The following is a 22,209-nucleotide window of genomic DNA, read 5'->3' on the forward strand; positions in this document are numbered from 1 at the left end:
TGAAGCTGGGCTCTGCAGCTGGCTGACTGGGTTTCCTCCGCTGCAGTGCTCAAGAGAGTTTACTTCTTGGCCAGCAAAACCCCAGAAGAGGCTGGAACAACTACCTTCACCAAACGCCTGCCGCTTCTTCCCAGCCTTTATGGTTGGGGCCGCACACCAATCAGCAGTCTTATCAGAGACTCAGGTCTGCGTGATGCTGCAATGTTGGCTGCACCTGGAAAACCTGGGCGTTCACGGGAGATGAAGGAAAGCACCAGGACTTGCCAATCTGAGGCTACGAGCATCTTTTTTCCTTTGTAGGCAGCACCTGGGCACACGGGCCACTTGCCCCGCCAACCACTCTCCATCTTAGTGCCTGTTCTGAGGGGTTAGCTTGCCCCCCTGAGAATGGATGTTTGGGGAGAGAGAGCATGAAAACAGGGCAACCCCGAAGTCAAAGGCTTAGTCAGTATCACAGGTTTCAAACCCAAGATCTGAGAACAGTCTATGGACTGCAAGTCTCTAGAAAATGGCCTTCCCTCAGGCGCCCTTAAAAGCCCACGCCCCACAAGGAAGAGTAGCCCCGCTCGCCGCAACTAGAGAAGAGCCCGCCGCAACTAGAGAAGAGCCCGCATGCAGCAACTAAGACCGAACGCAGCCAAAAAAAAAAAAAAAAAAAAAAATACCATTCACTTAAAAAGAAAAAAACAGAATTCCCTAGAGAAGCCACAAAGGAGAATGGAGAGCCTCAAAGATGACCAGCTTGGATTTGAGGGTTCCCTTAGGGAACACTGAAAAGGTTTCCATTAAAGATGGTTGCCAAGCACTGTAGCCTAAACGTCACGCGTGCTGCCTGTCTGTCAAGAAATCTGTCCTGGCAGTTCCGAGGCTGTAGCCACGGTGGTCAGAGGCTCCTAAGAGTTTCTACCCGAGTGCTGAGGGCAGGCGTGCCTATTGCAGAGGGGCCTGGGAGAGCCCAGGCTCTGTCTCGCGCACTGCCTGGATAAATTTACCTCATGGCGAGGCAGGTGGAGGCAGTGACAGGATCACCTTGAAGAAACCAAAGTGAGGAGGCTGTCTGAGACTCAGAGCTGAATTTGAGAGACGAATTCAGGAGTATACAGGTTGAAACACCCAAGCCCTGACTTCTTTGTGGGCATGTTGGGGTTTAATCTTCCAGGTAGATGATCGAAACATTTTACCTTCCCAGCAGAAATCAAAGAGAAGCTCACCTCAGCGCCTGAGAAATTTCCAGTAGAATACATTCCGCCCAAGACCTCCATATAGCATGTGGCCTTTAGCATCACCACCAATGCTTCTTCCTCCGGCAAACTTTCACACACACACACACACACACACACACACACACACACACACACACACACACTCTCACACAAATTGAAAGACATTTCAATGCTAACTCCCTGCTAGTTTGGCTCATGCAAAAGAGGGTTAAAACTCTCAGTGAGGAATACCGAAAACGTCCAACTATATGAAATTCTTTTAATCCAGACACGGGTGACATTCTTTTGGGGTCGAGATTTTCCTGCTTCACGCTCCCTCATTTCCCCTTTACCCTCTCGCCCCAACAAGGTAATCTGGGCTGGTTTAAGAATACACACCTTTATCAATACCGCCAGGTAATTATATTAGGCACAGGTGAAATCTCCCGACAGCTCTGTAAGGCAAGCTCTCTAGTCAGGGAGCAATGGCTTTTACCTCCTGGGTCAGAGGACCGCCCCCCCCCAACCCCTTTAATCCTGGTTCCAGAAAGTTTTGCTATAGTCATCCAGGAACCAACCCCTATTAGCCAATCCTAAGAAGGAAACAGTCAGACATAGATAAACAAAAAGGCATGGGGCTTAACTCAGGGATTGGGATTCTAACCTGATTGATCCTTTGGTACCTCAGTGGCTGCAACCTTTTAGAGTGTCTCTCTTAAGGTGGGAATCTAACCCACAATCCTGTTGAGTTTATTCAACAATATAGGCACTGGTGCATTTTAACAAGCTTACTCACCCCCAAAGACATCTGATTTAGGAGCTGTTTCTTCTCTCAAAAGTGAAAGGAGCACTGAGGGGCCTGGAGGGCCACAGCGGAGAAGCAGGAACTCAAGAGCTGACCCTCTAGATGAATTTGGTCTAGGTGGCCACTCAGGGTCTGTGGTGAGGGCCACACTCCGCCAGGGGCTACAGTGCCTCGGTCAGGCTGCCAAAAGACTGAGTCCCTTCATGGAGTCCAAAATTGTTACTGAGCAAGGGCTCGCTACCCAACGTGCATAAGAGCCAACACTATGGGTCTGGCTTTTGAGAAAAGGAAGAGCTTTATTATGAGGTTGGCTGCCAAGGAGACAGATTTGAGGGCCTTGCCTTGGTTGACCCCCCAGATGAGGAGGAACCTTGAATACAGAGGGATGACGATAAGCAATAGGTGGATGAACACCCAGTGTTCACGGGTCAGCTCTACACCAGTTAAAGGACATTGTCATACTGGATAAAAAAGCCAAACCCAATATTTGCTTTCTACAAGAAACCCACTTTAGAATGTAAACTGGTGCAGCCACTATGGAGAACAGTATGGAGGTTCCCTAAAAAACTAAAAATAGAGCTACCATATGATCCAGCAATCCCACTCCGGGGCATAAAACTGAAAAGACGACAACTCTAATTCAAAAAGATACATGTACCCCAATGTTCATAGCAGCACTGTTCACAACAGCCAAGTCATGGAAGCTATCTAAGTGTCCATCGACAGAGGAATGGATAAAGATGTAGCATATATATATATATATATATGATGAAATATCACTCAGCCATAAAAAAGAATGAAGTAATGCCATTTGCAGCAACATGACCTACTGATTATCATACTAAGTGAAGTAAGTTACACAGAGAAAGACAATATCATATATCACTTATATGTGAAATCTAAAATAAAATTATACAAATGAACTTATTTACAAAAGAGGAACAGATTCACAGACATAACAAACTTATGGTTACCAAAGGGGAAGGTGGGATAAATTAGGAGTTTGGGCTTAACAGCTACACACTACTATATATAAAATATATACAAAAAAAGGACCTACTTTATAGCACAGGGAACTGCATTCAATATCTTGTAATAACTTATAATGGAAAGGAATCTAAATTTTATATATATATATATATATATATATATATATATATATATATGAATCACTTTGCTTTACACCTGAAACTAACACAACATTGTAAATCAACTATACCTCAATAACAATGAAAAAAAAAGAAACCACTTTAAATATAAAGACATAGGTAGGATAAAAGTAAAAGGATGGAAAAAGATATTACATGGAAACTGTAATCAGAATAAACAAAAAAAAACAGCTAGAGTGCTATACTAATCTCAGACAGAGCAGACATTAGAACAAGGAATATTTCTAGGGATAGTGAAGAATATTACATAATGACAAAGAAGTCAATTATCCAAGAATACAACTATCCTAAATGTATGTGCACCTTAGAAGAGAGCTTGTAAATACGTGAGACAAAACTGAGAACTGAAAGAAGAGATCGACAAATCTCTGGTGACACATCTCTCTCTGGAACAGATGGTACAAGTACAGAGAAATTAAGAATATAAAAGACCTGAACAAAAGTACAACCAACTTGACCTAATTGATATTTAGAGAATACTCTTCTTAACAAAAAGAGAATACACATTCTTCCCAAGGACACATGGAGCAGTCACCAAGATGTACCATATACTCATGTATAAGAAAAAACATTAAAAATTTTAAAAGCATAAAGACTTTAAATATCTAAATCATACAAAATATTTCATGTACCATAACAGAATTAAACTTGAAATCATTAACAGGACAATAACTGGGAAATCCGAACATATGGAAATTGAACAACACTCTTATAAACAACCACGAGTCAAAGAAGAAATCCCAAGGGAAATTAGTCAATGTTTTTAATTGAATGAAAAAATAATCAATGATCTGAGTTGTACCTTAAGAAACCAGAAAAGAACAAATTAAACCCATAGCAACTATAAGGGAGGAAAGAGGATAACAGCAGAAATGAATGAAATCCAGAAAAAGTCAGAGAATAATCAGTAAAGCCAAAAGCCGTTTCACTGAAAAAGAAAAAATATATAAAATATTCAAGAAAGACAAAACAAAACAAGAAAGACACAAGTTACAAATGTAATCAAAGAGTGGACATCATCACCAACATCACCGTTTTAGTGTACAGACACTAAAAGGATAAAAAGGGAATAGTAGAAAATGCTCTAGGTACATCACTTCAACAAGTTAGATAAAATGGACAAATCTCTGGAGAGACACAAGAAGATGCTTCTAGCATCACCTAGCTGGCCTGTTGGTCCTAAGGCGAGGATGAGAAATACGTGAGGCGGAGCTGCACCAGCTAAGGTACCTCTGCTGAGCCCAGCCTGGAGCAGAATCCCCAGTCACCATGTAGATGCCTGAGTGAACCCTACAGAGTCCAACAGGATCAGCCGCACAAGGTATAGATGAGAGAGAAATAAACGTTGTTATTATTTTAGATTTGTGGGGTTTTATTTGTTTGAATGCTATAGAAGGGAAGCTAACTGGTAATGTATTGATCTGGGATAAATGCCAAGCCTGGGGAGGGTTGGGTTTTGCCAGGCAGAGGCAGGGAAGAAAAAAGAAAGGGCATTTAGAAAGAAATGAACAGCAAAGGCCATTAGCAGAGCAGCTAGCTGGCCACTGGCAGGTACTGAACCCAGGCAGAGAGCAGTAGTGCCAGGAATCCCTTCCCAGCAGCACGCTATAGCCCTGTTGCCCCACAGTGCTTACTGCAAGATAGTCATACATACAGAAGGATCTATTCTCCCCGCGGATGCAAGTCCCCCCCATAAACCCTGCTCCCAACCACAGCCCCTTTCCCAGCAGCAGCCACCGGTACGAATCATGTATATGCTCCACCCTTCCTGACCTCTGTCCACACAGCTATAGGCTCATCCACGGGTCCATTCATCCGTCCACTCAGCCATACTGTGTGGTTTTAAAAAGCAGTAGTAAATGCTATTTACTGCACTGTGGGGCTTCGGGTTAAGCACTAATCACACATCTTAGAAGTCTTTCCATGTCGATAGAGATTTACCTCAGTTGTTAACTAGCTACACTGTATTCATGACATAAACGTACCATAATTGTTTTCACCATTCCTCTACTGTATGAACACTTCAGTTACTTGATTTTTCTCCACTGTAAACAAGGCTGCGGTGCACATCCGAGCACCTAGATGATTGTGCGTGTGTGCTATCATCTGAGCGGGATCCATTCCGGAGTTTTGGGTCCAAGGGTGGGTCCAGTGAAATGTGAGGCCCTGTTAAACTGCCTCCAACAAAGGCTGTGTGGGGCTTCCCTGGTGGCGCAGTGGTTGAGAGTCCGCCTGCCGATGCAGGGGACACGGGTTTGTGCCCTGGTCCGGGAGGATCCCACATGCTGCAGAGCGGCTGGGCCCGTGAGCCATGGCCCCTGAGCCTGCGCGTCCCGAGCCTGTGCTCCGCAACGGGAGCGGCTACAAGAGTGAGAGGCCCGCGTACCGCAGGAAAAAAGAAACAAAAAACAAAACAAAACAAAAGAATCCACCTTAAAATCCACCAGAGAGAACAGGTTTTAGTGAGGGTCCTCCCTTGAACCATAATTTTACATCTCTTCCACAAATTCTTACGTTGCAAAATAATTTAGAAAATCAAGTGGAGGTCAGACGTACCTGCCTACTCTTGATCTGAGGAAAGTTGATAACCGCAGTGCAGGCAGAGAGCTGACGGTAGCACAGCCAGGAGTCGTTCCTCGAAGAAAAACAAGCACTTAGTGAAGCTGGGCTCTGCAGCTGGCTGACTGGGTTTCCTCCGCTGCAGTGCTCAAGAGAGTTTACTTCTTGGCCAGCAAAACCCCAGAAGAGGCTGGAACAACTACCTTCACCAAACGCCTGCCGCTTCTTCCCAGCCTTTATGGTTGGGGCCGCACACCAATCAGCAGTCTTATCAGAGACTCAGGTCTGCGTGATGCTGCAATGTTGGCTGCACCTGGAAAACCTGGGCGTTCACGGGAGATGAAGGAAAGCACCAGGACTTGCCAATCTGAGGCTACGAGCATCTTTTTTCCTTTGTAGGCAGCACCTGGGCACACGGGCCACTTGCCCCGCCAACCACTCTCCATCTTAGTGCCTGTTCTGAGGGGTTAGCTTGCCCCCCTGAGAATGGATGTTTGGGGAGAGAGAGCATGAAAACAGGGCAACCCCGAAGTCAAAGGCTTAGTCAGTATCACAGGTTTCAAACCCAAGATCTGAGAACAGTCTATGGACTGCAAGTCTCTAGAAAATGGCCTTCCCTCAGGCGCCCTTAAAAGCCCACGCCCCACAAGGAAGAGTAGCCCCGCTCGCCGCAACTAGAGAAGAGCCCGCCGCAACTAGAGAAGAGCCCGCATGCAGCAACTAAGACCGAACGCAGCCAAAAAAAAAAAAAAAAAAAAAATACCATTCACTTAAAAAGAAAAAAACAGAATTCCCTAGAGAAGCCACAAAGGAGAATGGAGAGCCTCAAAGATGACCAGCTTGGATTTGAGGGTTCCCTTAGGGAACACTGAAAAGGTTTCCATTAAAGATGGTTGCCAAGCACTGTAGCCTAAACGTCACGCGTGCTGCCTGTCTGTCAAGAAATCTGTCCTGGCAGTTCCGAGGCTGTAGCCACGGTGGTCAGAGGCTCCTAAGAGTTTCTACCCGAGTGCTGAGGGCAGGCGTGCCTATTGCAGAGGGGCCTGGGAGAGCCCAGGCTCTGTCTCGCGCACTGCCTGGATAAATTTACCTCATGGCGAGGCAGGTGGAGGCAGTGACAGGATCACCTTGAAGAAACCAAAGTGAGGAGGCTGTCTGAGACTCAGAGCTGAATTTGAGAGACGAATTCAGGAGTATACAGGTTGAAACACCCAAGCCCTGACTTCTTTGTGGGCATGTTGGGGTTTAATCTTCCAGGTAGATGATCGAAACATTTTACCTTCCCAGCAGAAATCAAAGAGAAGCTCACCTCAGCGCCTGAGAAATTTCCAGGTAGAATACATTCCGCCCAAGACCTCCATATAGCATGTGGCCTTTAGCATCACCACCAATGCTTCTTCCTCCGGCAAACTTTCACACACACACACACACACACACACACACACACACACACACACACACACACTCTCACACAAATTGAAAGACATTTCAATGCTAACTCCCTGCTAGTTTGGCTCATGCAAAAGAGGGTTAAAACTCTCAGTGAGGAATACCGAAAACGTCCAACTATATGAAATTCTTTTAATCCAGACACGGGTGACATTCTTTTGGGGTCGAGATTTTCCTGCTTCACGCTCCCTCATTTCCCCTTTACCCTCTCGCCCCAACAAGGTAATCTGGGCTGGTTTAAGAATACACACCTTTATCAATACCGCCAGGTAATTATATTAGGCACAGGTGAAATCTCCCGACAGCTCTGTAAGGCAAGCTCTCTAGTCAGGGAGCAATGGCTTTTACCTCCTGGGTCAGAGGACCGCCCCCCCCCCAACCCCTTTAATCCTGGTTCCAGAAAGTTTTGCTATAGTCATCCAGGAACCAACCCCTATTAGCCAATCCTAAGAAGGAAACAGTCAGACATAGATAAACAAAAAGGCATGGGGCTTAACTCAGGGATTGGGATTCTAACCTGATTGATCCTTTGGTACCTCAGTGGCTGCAACCTTTTAGAGTGTCTCTCTTAAGGTGGGAATCTAACCCACAATCCTGTTGAGTTTATTCAACAATATAGGCACTGGTGCATTTTAACAAGCTTACTCACCCCCCAAAGACATCTGATTTAGGAGCTGTTTCTTCTCTCAAAAGTGAAAGGAGCACTGAGGGGCCTGGAGGGCCACAGCGGAGAAGCAGGAACTCAAGAGCTGACCCTCTAGATGAATTTGGTCTAGGTGGCCACTCAGGGTCTGTGGTGAGGGCCACACTCCGCCAGGGGCTACAGTGCCTCGGTCAGGCTGCCAAAAGACTGAGTCCCTTCATGGAGTCCAAAATTGTTACTGAGCAAGGGCTCGCTACCCAACGTGCATAAGAGCCAACACTATGGGTCTGGCTTTTGAGAAAAGGAAGAGCTTTATTATGAGGTTGGCTGCCAAGGAGACAGATTTGAGGGCCTTGCCTTGGTTGACCCCCCAGATGAGGAGGAACCTTGAATACAGAGGGATGACGATAAGCAATAGGTGGATGAACACCCAGTGTTCACGGGTCAGCTCTACACCAGTTAAAGGACATTGTCATACTGGATAAAAAAGCCAAACCCAATATTTGCTTTCTACAAGAAACCCACTTTAGAATGTAAACTGGTGCAGCCACTATGGAGAACAGTATGGAGGTTCCCTAAAAAACTAAAAATAGAGCTACCATATGATCCAGCAATCCCACTCCGGGGCATAAAACTGAAAAGACGACAACTCTAATTCAAAAAGATACATGTACCCCAATGTTCATAGCAGCACTGTTCACAACAGCCAAGTCATGGAAGCTATCTAAGTGTCCATCGACAGAGGAATGGATAAAGATGTAGCATATATATATATATATATATGATGAAATATCACTCAGCCATAAAAAAGAATGAAGTAATGCCATTTGCAGCAACATGACCTACTGATTATCATACTAAGTGAAGTAAGTTACACAGAGAAAGACAATATCATATATCACTTATATGTGAAATCTAAAATAAAATTATACAAATGAACTTATTTACAAAAGAGGAACAGATTCACAGACATAACAAACTTATGGTTACCAAAGGGGAAGGTGGGATAAATTAGGAGTTTGGGCTTAACAGCTACACACTACTATATATAAAATATATACAAAAAAAAGGACCTACTTTATAGCACAGGGAACTGCATTCAATATCTTGTAATAACTTATAATGGAAAGGAATCTAAATTTTATATATATATATATATATATATATATATATATATATATATATATATGAATCACTTTGCTTTACACCTGAAACTAACACAACATTGTAAATCAACTATACCTCAATAACAATGAAAAAAAAAAGAAACCACTTTAAATATAAAGACATAGGTAGGATAAAAGTAAAAGGATGGAAAAAGATATTACATGGAAACTGTAATCAGAATAAACAAAAAAAAACAGCTAGAGTGCTATACTAATCTCAGACAGAGCAGACATTAGAACAAGGAATATTTCTAGGGATAGTGAAGAATATTACATAATGACAAAGAAGTCAATTATCCAAGAATACAACTATCCTAAATGTATGTGCACCTTAGAAGAGAGCTTGTAAATACGTGAGACAAAACTGAGAACTGAAAGAAGAGATCGACAAATCTCTGGTGACACATCTCTCTCTGGAACAGATGGTACAAGTACAGAGAAATTAAGAATATAAAAGACCTGAACAAAAGTACAAACCAACTTGACCTAATTGATATTTAGAGAATACTCTTCTTAACAAAAAGAGAATACACATTCTTCCCAAGGACACATGGAGCAGTCACCAAGATGTACCATATACTCATGTATAAGAAAAAACATTAAAAATTTTAAAAGCATAAAGACTTTAAATATCTAAATCATACAAAATATTTCATGTACCATAACAGAATTAAACTTGAAATCATTAACAGGACAATAACTGGGAAATCCGAACATATGGAAATTGAACAACACTCTTATAAACAACCCACGAGTCAAAGAAGAAATCCCAAGGGAAATTAGTCAATGTTTTTAATTGAATGAAAAAATAATCAATGATCTGAGTTGTACCTTAAGAAACCAGAAAAGAACAAATTAAACCCATAGCAACTATAAGGGAGGAAAGAGGATAACAGCAGAAATGAATGAAATCCAGAAAAAGTCAGAGAATAATCAGTAAAGCCAAAAGCCGTTTCACTGAAAAAGAAAAAATATATAAAATATTCAAGAAAGACAAAACAAAACAAGAAAGACACAAGTTACAAATGTAATCAAAGAGTGGACATCATCACCAACATCACCGTTTTAGTGTACAGACACTAAAAGGATAAAAAGGGAATAGTAGAAAATGCTCTAGGTACATCACTTCAACAAGTTAGATAAAATGGACAAATCTCTGGAGAGACACAAGAAGATGCTTCTAGCATCACCTAGCTGGCCTGTTGGTCCTAAGGCGAGGATGAGAAATACGTGAGGCGGAGCTGCACCAGCTAAGGTACCTCTGCTGAGCCCAGCCTGGAGCAGAATCCCCAGTCACCATGTAGATGCCTGAGTGAACCCTACAGAGTCCAACAGGATCAGCCGCACAAGGTATAGATGAGAGAGAAATAAACGTTGTTATTATTTTAGATTTGTGGGGTTTTATTTGTTTGAATGCTATAGAAGGGAAGCTAACTGGTAATGTATTGATCTGGGATAAATGCCAAGCCTGGGGAGGGTTGGGTTTTGCCAGGCAGAGGCAGGAAGAAAAAGAAAGGGCATTTAGAAAGAAATGAACAGCAAAGGCCATTAGCAGAGCAGCTAGCTGGCCACTGGCAGGTACAGAACCCAGGCAGAGAGCAGTAGTGCCAGGAATCCCTTCCCAGCAGCACGCTATAGCCCTGTTGCCCCACAGTGCTTACTGCAAGATAGTCATACATACAGAGGGATCTATTCTCCCCCTGGATGGAAGTCCCCCCAACAAACCCTTCTCCCAACCACAGCCCCTTTCCCAGCAGCAGCCACTGGTACGAATCATGTATATGCTCTACCCTTCCTGACCTTTGTCCACACAGCTATAGGCTCATCCACGGTTCCATTCATCCGTCCTCTCAGCCATATTTTGTAGTTTTAGAAAAAAGTAGCCATTGCTGCTTATTGCACTGTGGGGCTTTGGGTTTTATTACTTAATCACCCATCTTAGAAGTCTTTCCATGTCAACACGCTGAGATCTACCTCAGTTGTTAAATTGCTACATTGTATTGAGATAAACGTACCATAATTGTTTTCACCATTCCTCTACTGAATGGACTCTTTAGTTACCTGATTTTTCTCCACTGTAAACAATGCTGCGGTGCACATCCGAACACCTAGATGGTTGTGCGTGTGTGACATCATCTGAGCGGGATCCATTCGGATTTGGGGGTCCAAGGGTGGGTCCAGTAAAATGTGAGGCACTGTTAAACTGCCCTCCAAAAAGGGCTGTGTGGGGCTCCACTGGTGGAGCCGTGGTTAAGAATCCGCCTGCCAATGCAGGGGACACGGGTTTGAGCCCTGTTCCGGAGAGATCCCACATGCCGTGGAGCAACTAAGCCCATGTACCACAACTGCTGAGGCTGCGCTCTAGAGCCCGTGAGCCACAACTACTGAGCCTGCACGCCTTGAGCCCGTGCTCCGCAACAAGACAAGCCACCGCAATGAGAAACCCACACACTGCAACAAAGAGTAGCCCCCGCTTGCCACAACTAGAGACAGCCCGCGCTCAGTAAGGAAGACCCAACGCAGCCAAAAATAAATTAAAATAAATTTTTAAAAAAAGACTGTGTAAATGTGCATTCCTATCAACAGTGTGTAGGAAACCAGCTACACTATGTTCTTGCTGACATTGGCTTTTACTGACCTTTAAAGATGTTCCCAATCTGATAGAAAAGAAATGTTATTTCATTGAGATTTTAATATGCATTTGTGAGGTTGATGGTAAAGTGATTGCTTTTTTAACGTGTATATTGGCTATTTGGATTTCTTCAACAGATATCCTTGCCTCATTTTCCCATTTGTTTCTTGCCTTTTATTGATTTGTTGGCACTATTTATATTCTGTATTATGTCTATTAACCCTATTATCAGATACATTGAAAATATTCTCCCCCAGTCCACCACTTCTCTTTCAACTTTCTTTTCTGGTATCTCTATTTACACAGAAGTTTTACTTTGTTGTCAAATGTGCTGGTCTTTTCATTTCTGGTTTCTGGGCTTTGTGTCTTGCTTAGGAAGGCTGAGCCATTAATCGTTTACAAGGCACTTTCATTTCCATTTTCTCATAGAGGCCTGGGCCACAGGGACTCAGTGAAGTGCATAGTATCTCCACTAGAGATAAGAAAAAGAAAGGTCAGAGAGGGTAAGTGACTTAACTCAGGTCACACAGTCACTTTGGGGAAGACTTAGAGGCAGTACTGGGATTCTCAGGGACTCAGGTCCAGGATACCCCTCCCGGCTGCCAGGTCGATTGGCCAATACCATTCCCCACACACTCACAGCATTCCTGGCAGGTCACCTGCGTACCTCTTGTAGTTAGAAAGCTGTAGCCCATGCTTCCCTACCAGGGAACAGATCTGTCTCCCTGGGGTACTCACCTGTCACTACTGGTGCTGTTTTCAGGATCCCCCGGCAACTCTGTTCCCTGTCCCCCAACAGGCCAGCTGTGTGGGGGCAGCCCCTGTGGCCCCTGGAGGCACCATGTCTCTAGGGCAAGCACTTCATCCCTTAGCGGTCCTCCTGGGACCTGGTCTCCCAACACGTCTGGTCATCCTCACCCTCATCAGATCTTCAACAATATGCAGGGTCAGCAATATGACGTTAACTTTTTCAAGTCCAATATATTTGGAAGGAGCCCCTTCGTGTGGTGACAGGGGCACAATCAGGTGGCATGGGGGGATAGGATGGAGAGGCTTCGAGGGTTTCCAGAGCAGTGGCTTTGGAGCTGGTCCTTGGAGGAGTCCTCCAGGCAGAAAGGAAACCCAGGAGTGTGACCGGCATGAGGGCAGAGAGGGCGAAAAGTCAGAGCTCCCCGTGGCCGGCCAGAGGAAGGGAGCAGAGGCCGAAGTAGGAAGGGGCGAGATCCAAGTGCAAAGTGTCCCTGACCATGCGGCTGGGGTTTTAGGCTTTATCCTACAGGCCAGGGTTCTTCATGGGAACTGGAAGAGGGGGGGTACCTCCAAGTACAGTCTGGGTCCAAGTACAGTCCAGGGACCCCAGCCTCAGAATCACAGGGGTACCTGTTAAAATGCAGATTCCAGGGCCATCCCAGGCCTGTGGAATTAAAGGTGGGATATGGGAACCTGCACAGGAAACAAGCTCTCTAGGGGATTCTGATGCTTCCTTGTGTCTGAGGCCATTGTCCTCCAAAGCCCACGGATGGCCTTGAGAAAAGCTGAGAATCTCTAAGATGTAGGTGAAGTTTGTGTCTGGTCTCAGGACTGGGCTCTCAGCTTCCATTCAATTCTCACAAAGTCCCTGATCTGGGCTGGCGGGGACCCCTCCCTGGTGGAGGGCGTTGAGGTGGAGAAGGGATGTGGCTACCCAGGGGGATGGAGGTCACAGTGACCCCGAGGGGTGACATAGGCCACCTCAGTAGAACCTGTCTCTGTCCCAGAGATCAGAGGAAGCTGTCACTTCTGTTCACCCAGCTATAACTCCAACAGTTTGGACTCCCTACCTGTCCCTGCCAGGCTGGCAGGGGTTCTGCCTACGCATCCCAAGCCTTCTGGGTTCACACCCATCTCAGTTCTCTTTTCACTTGCAGGCCTCCGAGGTTTATCAGGTTCTCACATGTCAGGCAGCATGCCAAGCTCTCTTTGGAATTTTCTCACTGAATCCTCAACCCTAAAGGTAGGTGTGGTTATTATTCCAAGGCTCAGAGGAGTTAAGTCACTTTCTCGAGGTCACACAGCTGGTGAGGGTTTTCCTGCCTCTTGAGCCTGTGGTATACCTGACCATTCTGATCCACTGATTTTAGATGTTTGAAGGATGAATGAATCAACAAACGAATGCTGTGTTCCAAAGCTCTGTGAGCAGGAAGGCACTGTACCCTCCTGGAAATATGGCATTTGGAGGCCTAACATCATCCACGTGTTGTTTATGTGCCAGGCACCATGCCAGGTTCTTTGCATATTTATCTCGTTTAATCCTCTCAACCAGGAGACCTGTTCTATTAATTATTCCCATTTTGCAGATGAGGAAACAAAGGCTCATAGAGGTTAGGCACTTGCCCCAGGTCCTAGAGCCAGCAGGTGACAGAGCTGGCTGCAAAGACTTTGCTAATGACCATCAAAATGCACAAGGTGACCCTGGGTCTTTCTCAGACGTGAGGGTGCTGGCGACCCATGAATGTGGGTGGGAGTGCCCTGGGCTCATGGGGTGACCCTAACTGGGGAAGCTGCAGTGACGCTGCCGGGAGGGTGATGAACAGGGACCCCAGACTGCCATGACTCCTTCCTGTGGCAGAGGAGCTTTGCAAAGGGTTTGCACGTCAGCCTGAACATTAGGATGTCCTGAAGCAACTGTGCAAAGTGTGGGCCCGTCACGCTCCTGCACACACCGAGGGCCTGTACTCATCTCCCTGCCTGGCTCTGGGCTCCTGGCACCTCCGGACCCCATGGCAGAGAGAGCTCAGCCCCCACTCTCCTGACCACTCAACCCCAGCCCCAGCCCATGTCCTGAGATGCAGGCAGTTTCCCCACCAGGGAGAGGAGGGGCCCAAGCCAGGAGCCAGGGACCCACCATCAGAACACTTGGCTACCAGTCCTGCTTCGGCCCCAGGCCAGAGAGATTCTACTGCACCTCCCTCTAGGACTGAGGATGAAATGAGTTCTAGTATCTGGTTTAGGCTACTGTGGGGTGTTTGTTCCCATCTACTATTCCAGCCCAGCAGGGCAGATCAAGTCCACACTCTAGCTGAGCTTACAGGAGCCTTTGCAACCCACCCACATCTGACCTCAGATCCTCTGCTCTCTCTACTCATTCTCCCCACTGTACTGAACCCCAAGCTTTCAGCTCCAGAACTCGCCATGCTCTTTCTTACTGCTCTATGTGCTCCTGCTTCTGTCTGGACGGTGCTCACCCCTCCTGCCTTTGTCTGTCTTATACTCTCTCTGGCCCCCTGAGGTCACAGCACTTCTCAGTGTCAGGATGTTCTCAGTGAGGGAGGCTATTGATATAACATCATCCTGACACCCTCCACCCCCATCACAGCTCCCTGGCAGGCCCTGCATCTCTCCTGGTCTCCTTTATACCCTCTGCCCTTGGCCCATGCCCGGCAGATGGTGGGAGCTCAGTCAGTGCCGGATGCATGAATAAATGAGTAAATGTATAAACAAACGAACAGAGAGCAAAATGAGTAAATGTATAAACAAACGAACAGAGAGCAAAAGGAGTCCTCCACTCTCAGAAACCAATCCATTTGGTGACTACTTCACATGCCAGGCCCTGTTCTGGGCCCAGGAAGGAGAAGGCTCAGGGCAGTTTTCTGCCTTCATGGTCCTCCCTGTCCTAAGTGGTGGTACTATAATGCAGGTGATAATACTGATATCAGTCTATATTGCTATGATTTATCATCCAAACGAGGACCTTTGAGACCAAAAGGGTGTCATTAGTAATTGCAGTAAAGTGGTTACATAAGGAGGGGCTGTCTTGAGTCCCCCCCTGTCCACTGGGCACTTTCTTTGTGCCAATCTCTAGACTAATCTCTTTGTACAGGTCATCTCATATGATCCTCACAATCGCCTAAGGGGATAGCTATAATTATTCCATGTTATAGGAAAGACAGGCTCAGAGATGTGTTCTGCCCAGGGTCACACAGCTGATAAGTGGCAGAGCTGGATTTGAACTCAGGAACTCAGCCCCAGAGACCATGTTTTTAACCACCTGCCTTCAGCAACGGCTGGGGCTCTCAGAAAGGTCAAGGGTAGAGGGGAGTGGCTTGGTTTTTGGAGCCAGACAGACTGGGAATGACATTCCCCACTCATAGCTGTGTGACCACAGCCAGCTCCATGACCTCTCTGTTTTTTTCATCTGTAAAACAGGGGAAGGGTTACTAACTCAGATCCAGTGAGACAGTAATGCAGGTGAAGTGCATTCAACAAATGTTTATCAAGTGTTGACTCTCTGCTTGGCCTTAGGGACAGTGCTGAACATGGCAGGCACGGTCCCTCCCCTTTGGAGCTCACAGCCTAGGGTGAAGATGAACTAGGACATCAGTGGAGTTGCAGGACATCCTGGGAACACTGAAGACAAGGAAGAGTTTGCCTAAACTGAGAAGGAGTTGGGGAGAGGTCCAGGGAGGAGTAGGGAATATTCTAGGAAGGAGAGACAGCATGGTAAAGGCTTGGAAGTGAGAGAGCACATAGGACATCAGGGGACTGAGGGTGTCAGAAAAACATGAGGGCCCATCAGAGGCACAAGCAAAGGACTGGGAAAAGAATCCACTTCCAGCTGAGTATTAGGAAGGCTTCTTGGAGGAGGTGGCTTTGGGCTGGGCTGGAAGTTAGAGCAAGGCTTTGCCTTTCAGTCATAGAGGGCCGGGAGTCCTAGGTGGTAAGCGCAGCACCAACAGAAATGCAGAGGCGGGGCTTCTACACAGCAAAAACTAACAAAATGAAAAGGTAACCTATGAAGTGGGAGAAAATATGGGCAAATTATATATCTGATAAGGGGTTAATATCCAAAATATAAGTAACACATACAACTCAATAACAAAAAAAAATCCAATTACAACATGGACAGAGGAACTGAATAGACATTTTTGCAGAGAAGATCTACATATGGCCAGCAGGCACTAATCATCAAGAAATCAAACCAAAACCACAATGAGGTATCACCTCACACCTGTTCGAATGGCTATTATCAAAAAGACAAGTGATAGGTGTTGGTAAGGATGTGGAGAAAAGGGAAGCCTTGTGCACTGTTGGAAGGTTGGACAGCTTGTAGCCACACAGGGGTAGACAGGCCTTGAGGGCAGATGTGGGGAGGGAACAGGAGAGGTTGGAGGCAGGTCAGGAAGGGCCTTAAAGACCACATGAGGATGTCTGGACTTCGTTTGTTGGGCTGTGGGGACCCATCAAAGGTGTTTGAGCAAAGGAGAGCCAAGATCACAGTAGGCTTCAAGAAGATCAGTAACGGAGAAGAAAAACTTTCAGGCGTGGAAGCTGCCATCTTTTCCCTTCAGAAGGGGAACAACCACTCTGAGAATTCTGTGATTTTCCAGAAGCTTTGTTACTTCCCTGTGTTTGTGACTTTCTAGTTCCTGAAGTGATTACCCACAAAACCCCAAACCAGAAAGAGACTGGAACTGTCCCAACCTTGCTAGGAGGAAAGGAGCCCTAAGCGGGGGGCGGAGGCATAGGGAGCTGTTGGAGAGGGCAGACAAGCATGCCAAAGGGGGACCAGAGAGAAGGGCAGGGGCTGAGCCAGTGGGAGGGGGACCACAGAGAGATAGTCCGGCTTCTGTGATGTCCCTGAGTCCCTGCTGGATCCTGAGAAGGGCCACCCTCTGCCCCAGGCTGGGTCCCCTTCATCAGGCCCCAAAAGTCATGGCAGGTCATGGCAGATGGTATTCTGAGCTGTGGGAACCCATCACAGCCCAGAGAAGCCCCAGAAGCCCCCTCCAAGGAGAAGCCTACCCAGGGAATTCCAGGAGCCTCACCCCGAGTGGACGGTCAGCACCCGGACTCCAAGGTTCAGCCTGCTGCCCCCTCTGCATCCAGGAACTGGACTCAGAGACTCCCTGAGAAAGGCAGTAGCAAGGATACCAGACTGGCAGGCATGAGCCTCCCTGTGTGTGACCTTGGGCCAGCACTTCATGGCTCTGAGCCTCAGCTTCCTCACCTGGATCTTCCCTTGGCATGTCTCCTGGCTGTACTGTGAACATCACATGGGTCTACCGATAGGAACCCACTCTAAATGCTGAGGGACCGGGACAGAGTCAGGCTCTCAAGGGTCTCTTTCTATATTACATATTTGGTAATAGATACTTTTTAGTGTAGGCATATACTATATAAATGCTTTTATAAAAGTGATTTAAAATGACTATGAAGCTGAATGCGAAATTGAAATAGAAGAGGCCTTGTGGAGACACGGCTCTAATTCAAAGAAGGGGCATTAATGGGGGTCGTGGGGCCCCTCATCAGCTGAGGGTCAGGGCCCCTCAGCAAAAGCTTTCAGTCTTTCCCTCTTTTTCCAGGAACAAGGATGCTGGCTGTGAATAGGGTGGCGGAAGAATTGTGTAGTCAAGTGGCTCATCGTCTGGCAGGAAAATTCCAGCTCACCCGTTCCCGTGGGCCCGCCTGAGTGGCGGGAGCCTGCAGAGGTTGACCTACGGTTCCCCGTCCTCCAGCTCCTGCACCCCTCTGCACAGGGGACTGTGGGTTCCAAGTCCCCCACCAGACTCTTGCTTATTATGTCCACTTAGCCCTCAGACTCCCTTAGCTCTCTCCTCTCCCCCAGTTCTTTCTCCTGGGGACCCACAGACCTAGAGGTCTGGAGTCAGGAGACCGGGGCTGGGACCCAGGCTTCCCCACTCACCTGCCATGCAAGCCGGCCTGGGCTTCGCCTCCCCTAGGGCTGACCTGGGGGTCGGCCAGGCCCAGGCTCCTATCCCCTCCCTGCCACACCGACCAGATGACATTGGGCAAGCCACTTCAACCCCCCGTGAACTGGTGTCCCCTTTGTAATATGGGGACAATAGTAGCCCCTGGTTCACAGGGTGGATGTAAGGGCGAATGAGAAGATGTGTGCAGCAACAGGACAGGCCTGGCACAGAGTAACTGTTCAGTAAGTGGGCACCGGCGCTCTATCCTCCTTTATCCCTTTGTGGCATCATTAGCTCCATTTACCTCTGGGGAAATGGGGGCCTGAGGCCAAATAATCCACCCAAGGCCCCATAGGGAGCAGGCCTGAGCTGGAGGGAGCCGAGGTCCCCTGACCTCCGGATGGAGGCTCTTCCCACGGGCGAGGGTAATCCGCATCTGGAATGTGGCGATTTACTCTCTTTACGGGGCAGGTCTGGGTATGGCTTATTCATCTTCTACCACAGCCAGGAGAGACGGGGTCACGGGCTCTAAGGCCAGGGCCCCCAGGAGGGTGGGCCCTGCAGCAGGTGGGGTTTCCCTGGGGGTGGCTCAACCGCCCGAGTTGGCGGCTGGGCCCATGAGTCAGAGCTGCCCCACGTCTCTGTTCCTCTCCCCACTGGCAGCCACGGCCCCAGACTCCTGGAGGCAGTCCAGGGAGCCCTGTGGTTCCAAAACCAGGTGCCTGTCCCTAGGAACAAACTGAGAGGCCCCTTCCCCAGTTCAGAGTGAGCAGGGAATGGCCAAGGTCACGTAGTGAGGTGTGACAGATCTCAAGCTGAAACCTGGTTCCACCTCAGGTGACCCCTCCCAAAGGGCTCAGGCGGGAGGGCCAGGAAGCCCCAGGCTGGGTCCAGGACCTGTGCACCCTGCCCTCGGCCCCTGGCAGCTCCATTGCCCTGGCTCCCTACTGCCGCCAGGTCTCCCAGGCCTGCGCTGGGCAGTGGAGCCGACGTCCAGTCCTGAGCCAGCCAGCAGACACCGAGATGCCTGGTTCGTGCCAGCCCCACGCCACCGAGCTGCTGCAGCCATGGGAGGCCGGTCCGCACTCCTCTCCCAGCCTGGCTAGACTTTACTCTCAGAGACCCAGCCGGGCCGCCTTTCCCACCACCCCCCCCCCGACCGGCCTTGTCCTGGTGGCTCTCACCCCACGTCTTCCTCCCTTCCTCTTCCCCTATCTCCTTCACCCTCTCTCCTCATTCCTCCTGCTCTCTGGACCCCTTGGGTGCTCTGTCCATCTGCCCTGCTCCTACCTGAGACACGACCACTACTCACCGGGGCCTGGGATCTGGGCTTTAGCGGATGCCTCTCGATCTGGGCCCATGGGCAGAATGGAGGGAGGGGGCGGGGTGGCCTGGCTTAACAGCCAAAGCCAAAGCACATGGTGGGGCGGAGTGGGGCTGGCGGGGGAGCGCAGGCTCCCGACCCAGAGCCGGGCACTGCAGAGCCGGAAAAGCCTTCTCCTTTCACAACCTGGAAAACCAAAGCCTGAGGTCCAGGTCACCCGGCTACCGGCGAGGAGCTGGGGGGAGTGTGACGACCTCCGTCTCACAGATGGAAGCAAGACTTGAGCTGAAGGGCCCCGTGCAGGGATCCTACAGCTGGGCGAGCCCGGCTGCCCTACCCCACTTTTGCCACCTTCCGGGCCCGGGGATCCAAACCTGCGAGACACCACGAGGTCTGCGGGTGAGAAGCACCAGGTTTAATATTAAAATCTTTCTTTAAAAAAAAAAGTACACAGAGAAGAAAAGTTGATGGCATACAAAATAGCACTTCTGTTGTATAAATGTGAGTTAATGTGAGTCCTAAAAATACTTGTAAACCTAGGTGATTACATCTTTGGTACCGTAGTGAGAACCCACGCCCTCTCCTTGACCAGGCTGCGGGGGTCCTGGGGCGGGGAGGCGCCAACCAACACAAGGGGCTGGTGCCCAGAGGCGCTGAGCTTCCCTCACCCTCCGTCCAGCCCTTCCCCTGCCAGCAGTCTCGGCCACAGCCCTCACGCCCCAGTTCCCTCCAGTGCCAACTGGGCTGGCAGACACAGTGAGGTGAGCATCCCCGGGCAGACAAAGCCATGTTCTACGGTTCCTGCCTCAGGGTGGGGCAGCTGGCAGGTGGGAAGACACCCCCCAAAGTACCCACCTCTTGTGCCCCTTCCTCAGGTCCCCCATCCAAGGTTTCTTGTCCGTTCACTGTCCTCTAGGTCTGCGGCACAGACCTGGACAGCAGGTACGAGTGGTGGGCTGTGTCAGGTGGTCTGACTTGCCGTCTCGGCCTCCTTTGCCCAGAATAGCTCCAGAGGTCATGTGGGTGCTGAAAGGGGTCCCACGGTCTCCCCATGTCCCTGGGGCAGCTTCTGGGGGCTTTCTAGGACACTGGCTGTCGCTCAGAGTCAAGGCCTGGGCAGCTGGCCTTTGGAGACTTGCCAGGGGCCTGGGGGAGGGGCACAGCTCCTGAATGCCTGGAGTGTGCTGTGTAGCCTGGAACCTCCCCAGACCCCAACTAACCCAGGATAGAGGTTTGGAGGGTTTATCTTTGCTTCATCTGGGCAAGTGTGCAACCCCTGGAATATTCTAGAATGTTAGTGCTGGCAGGGCACCAGAAGTCAATGAGTCCAACCTGCTCATTTTTCAACAGGGAAAACAGAGGGCGAGGGATTCCTCCAAGGTCTCTTAGTGGGTCCAATGCCACATTGGTCCATACACGTGGACACCTCTTGCAGGCACGTCAACACACTCATCACAGACGTGGGGCCCATCTGGCCCTGGAGACTCTGGTGAGTGGAGTAAGACTGGCAGTGATGAGGAAAAAGACCCCTGGATCCATGGGGCCAGGAAGACACGGACACAGGCATGTTATGGGGAGGTGTACCCCGAGTGCCTGGGGCAGGGGCTACAGGCCAGGGTGTCCTGTCCTTGGCTCAGCCCCCAGCATTAATTAAGCTTGGAAGGCCCCAGACCAGCCTGGGCCTGGGAAAGCAAAGACTGGCATTGAGGAGAGGTGGCTTCTGGATGAGACAACACTGTCCAAGGCCAGGCCCTAGCTCAGCCAGGAGCCAGAGATGCTAGGGTCCCTTCCCCAGCTCTTGGGCAGGAAAAAGTGCAAGGAGAGAGCTGCAGCTCCTTGAGGGGCAGCTGGCTGAACAGAAAAAAAGTTAACCTACCACCTCATGAACCTTGAGCATCTCCTCAGGGATTCCAGCCTCCATATCTGTCAGCCAGGGTGAGAATCCCAGATGGTGGGTTGCCAAGCCCACCTTTCCCACCTTACAGATGGGGAAACTGAGTCCCCTGGGAGAAGCCTGGCTCAGAGTCACATGCGCTCTCCAGAGGCAGAGGACCGGTCATGGTCCCTACGGTTCTCTTACCTCCTAAGCCAGCCCCAGGGGTCGGGGTGTGATGTGCCAGGGGCAGAAGCTTTCCAGAGGGGACAGCTGATGGGAACAGCCTGGCTGCTGGGAGGCTGGGCCAGGCCAGGAGGCGCAGGGTGCTGGGAGGTAGAGGGGGAGCTTCGGGTAGGGCAGGGTGGGGGCCAGCCCCTACAGGAAGCTGTCCTCCGCCTCGGCCCGAGGCCCAGGGCAGCTGGAATCCGGCGGCCGCTTGGGCTCTGGCTCCACCTGGGACTCAGGCTGGGGCTCTGGCTCTGGTTCCTCTTGGGGTTCCAGGGGGCTGTCACAGGAGATGGTAGAGGAGGTGTTGACTTCATTCAGGGCGGAGCTAGAGGCGGAAGGCAAGTGAGTGAGAGGCTGGGAGGGAACCACAGTGAAATAATACCAGCCTTAACGTAGAGCTTTCTATCTATCCACCCTTGCAGCGTGCACCTTACACATTTTAACTCACTGAATCCTTGTAAAGACTA

The 22,209-nt window shown here is 48.8% G+C and overlaps 2 protein-coding genes across 6 annotated transcripts in view; one reads left to right on the top strand and one right to left on the bottom strand.

Annotated features, from left to right (window-relative positions):
* The window catches only part of HMGXB3 (HMG-box containing 3), a 145,921-nt gene extending 126,028 nt beyond the window's left edge, over positions 1-19,893 (top strand). The window contains exon 22 of the mRNA XM_073802681.1: positions 17,967-19,893. Coding sequence (XP_073658782.1) covers positions 17,967-17,987 — 21 coding nt within the window. The 3' untranslated portion in view covers positions 17,988-19,893. The remainder of the gene's footprint in view (positions 1-17,966) is intronic.
* A 137-nt stretch (positions 19,894-20,030) lies between these two features.
* PDGFRB (platelet derived growth factor receptor beta) overlaps positions 20,031-22,209 on the bottom strand; it is a 38,529-nt gene continuing 36,350 nt past the window's right edge. For all 5 annotated transcript variants that reach the window (XM_033853416.2, XM_073802685.1, XM_073802684.1 and 2 more), the window contains one exon: positions 20,031-22,067. In XM_033853416.2, the coding sequence (XP_033709307.1) occupies positions 21,890-22,067 (178 nt within the window). In that variant the 3' untranslated portion in view covers positions 20,031-21,889. The remainder of the gene's footprint in view (positions 22,068-22,209) is intronic.

The sequence above is a fragment of the Tursiops truncatus genome, chromosome 3, assembly GCF_011762595.2.
Source record: "Tursiops truncatus isolate mTurTru1 chromosome 3, mTurTru1.mat.Y, whole genome shotgun sequence".
In the NCBI taxonomy this organism is placed as follows: Eukaryota; Metazoa; Chordata; class Mammalia; order Artiodactyla; family Delphinidae; genus Tursiops; species Tursiops truncatus.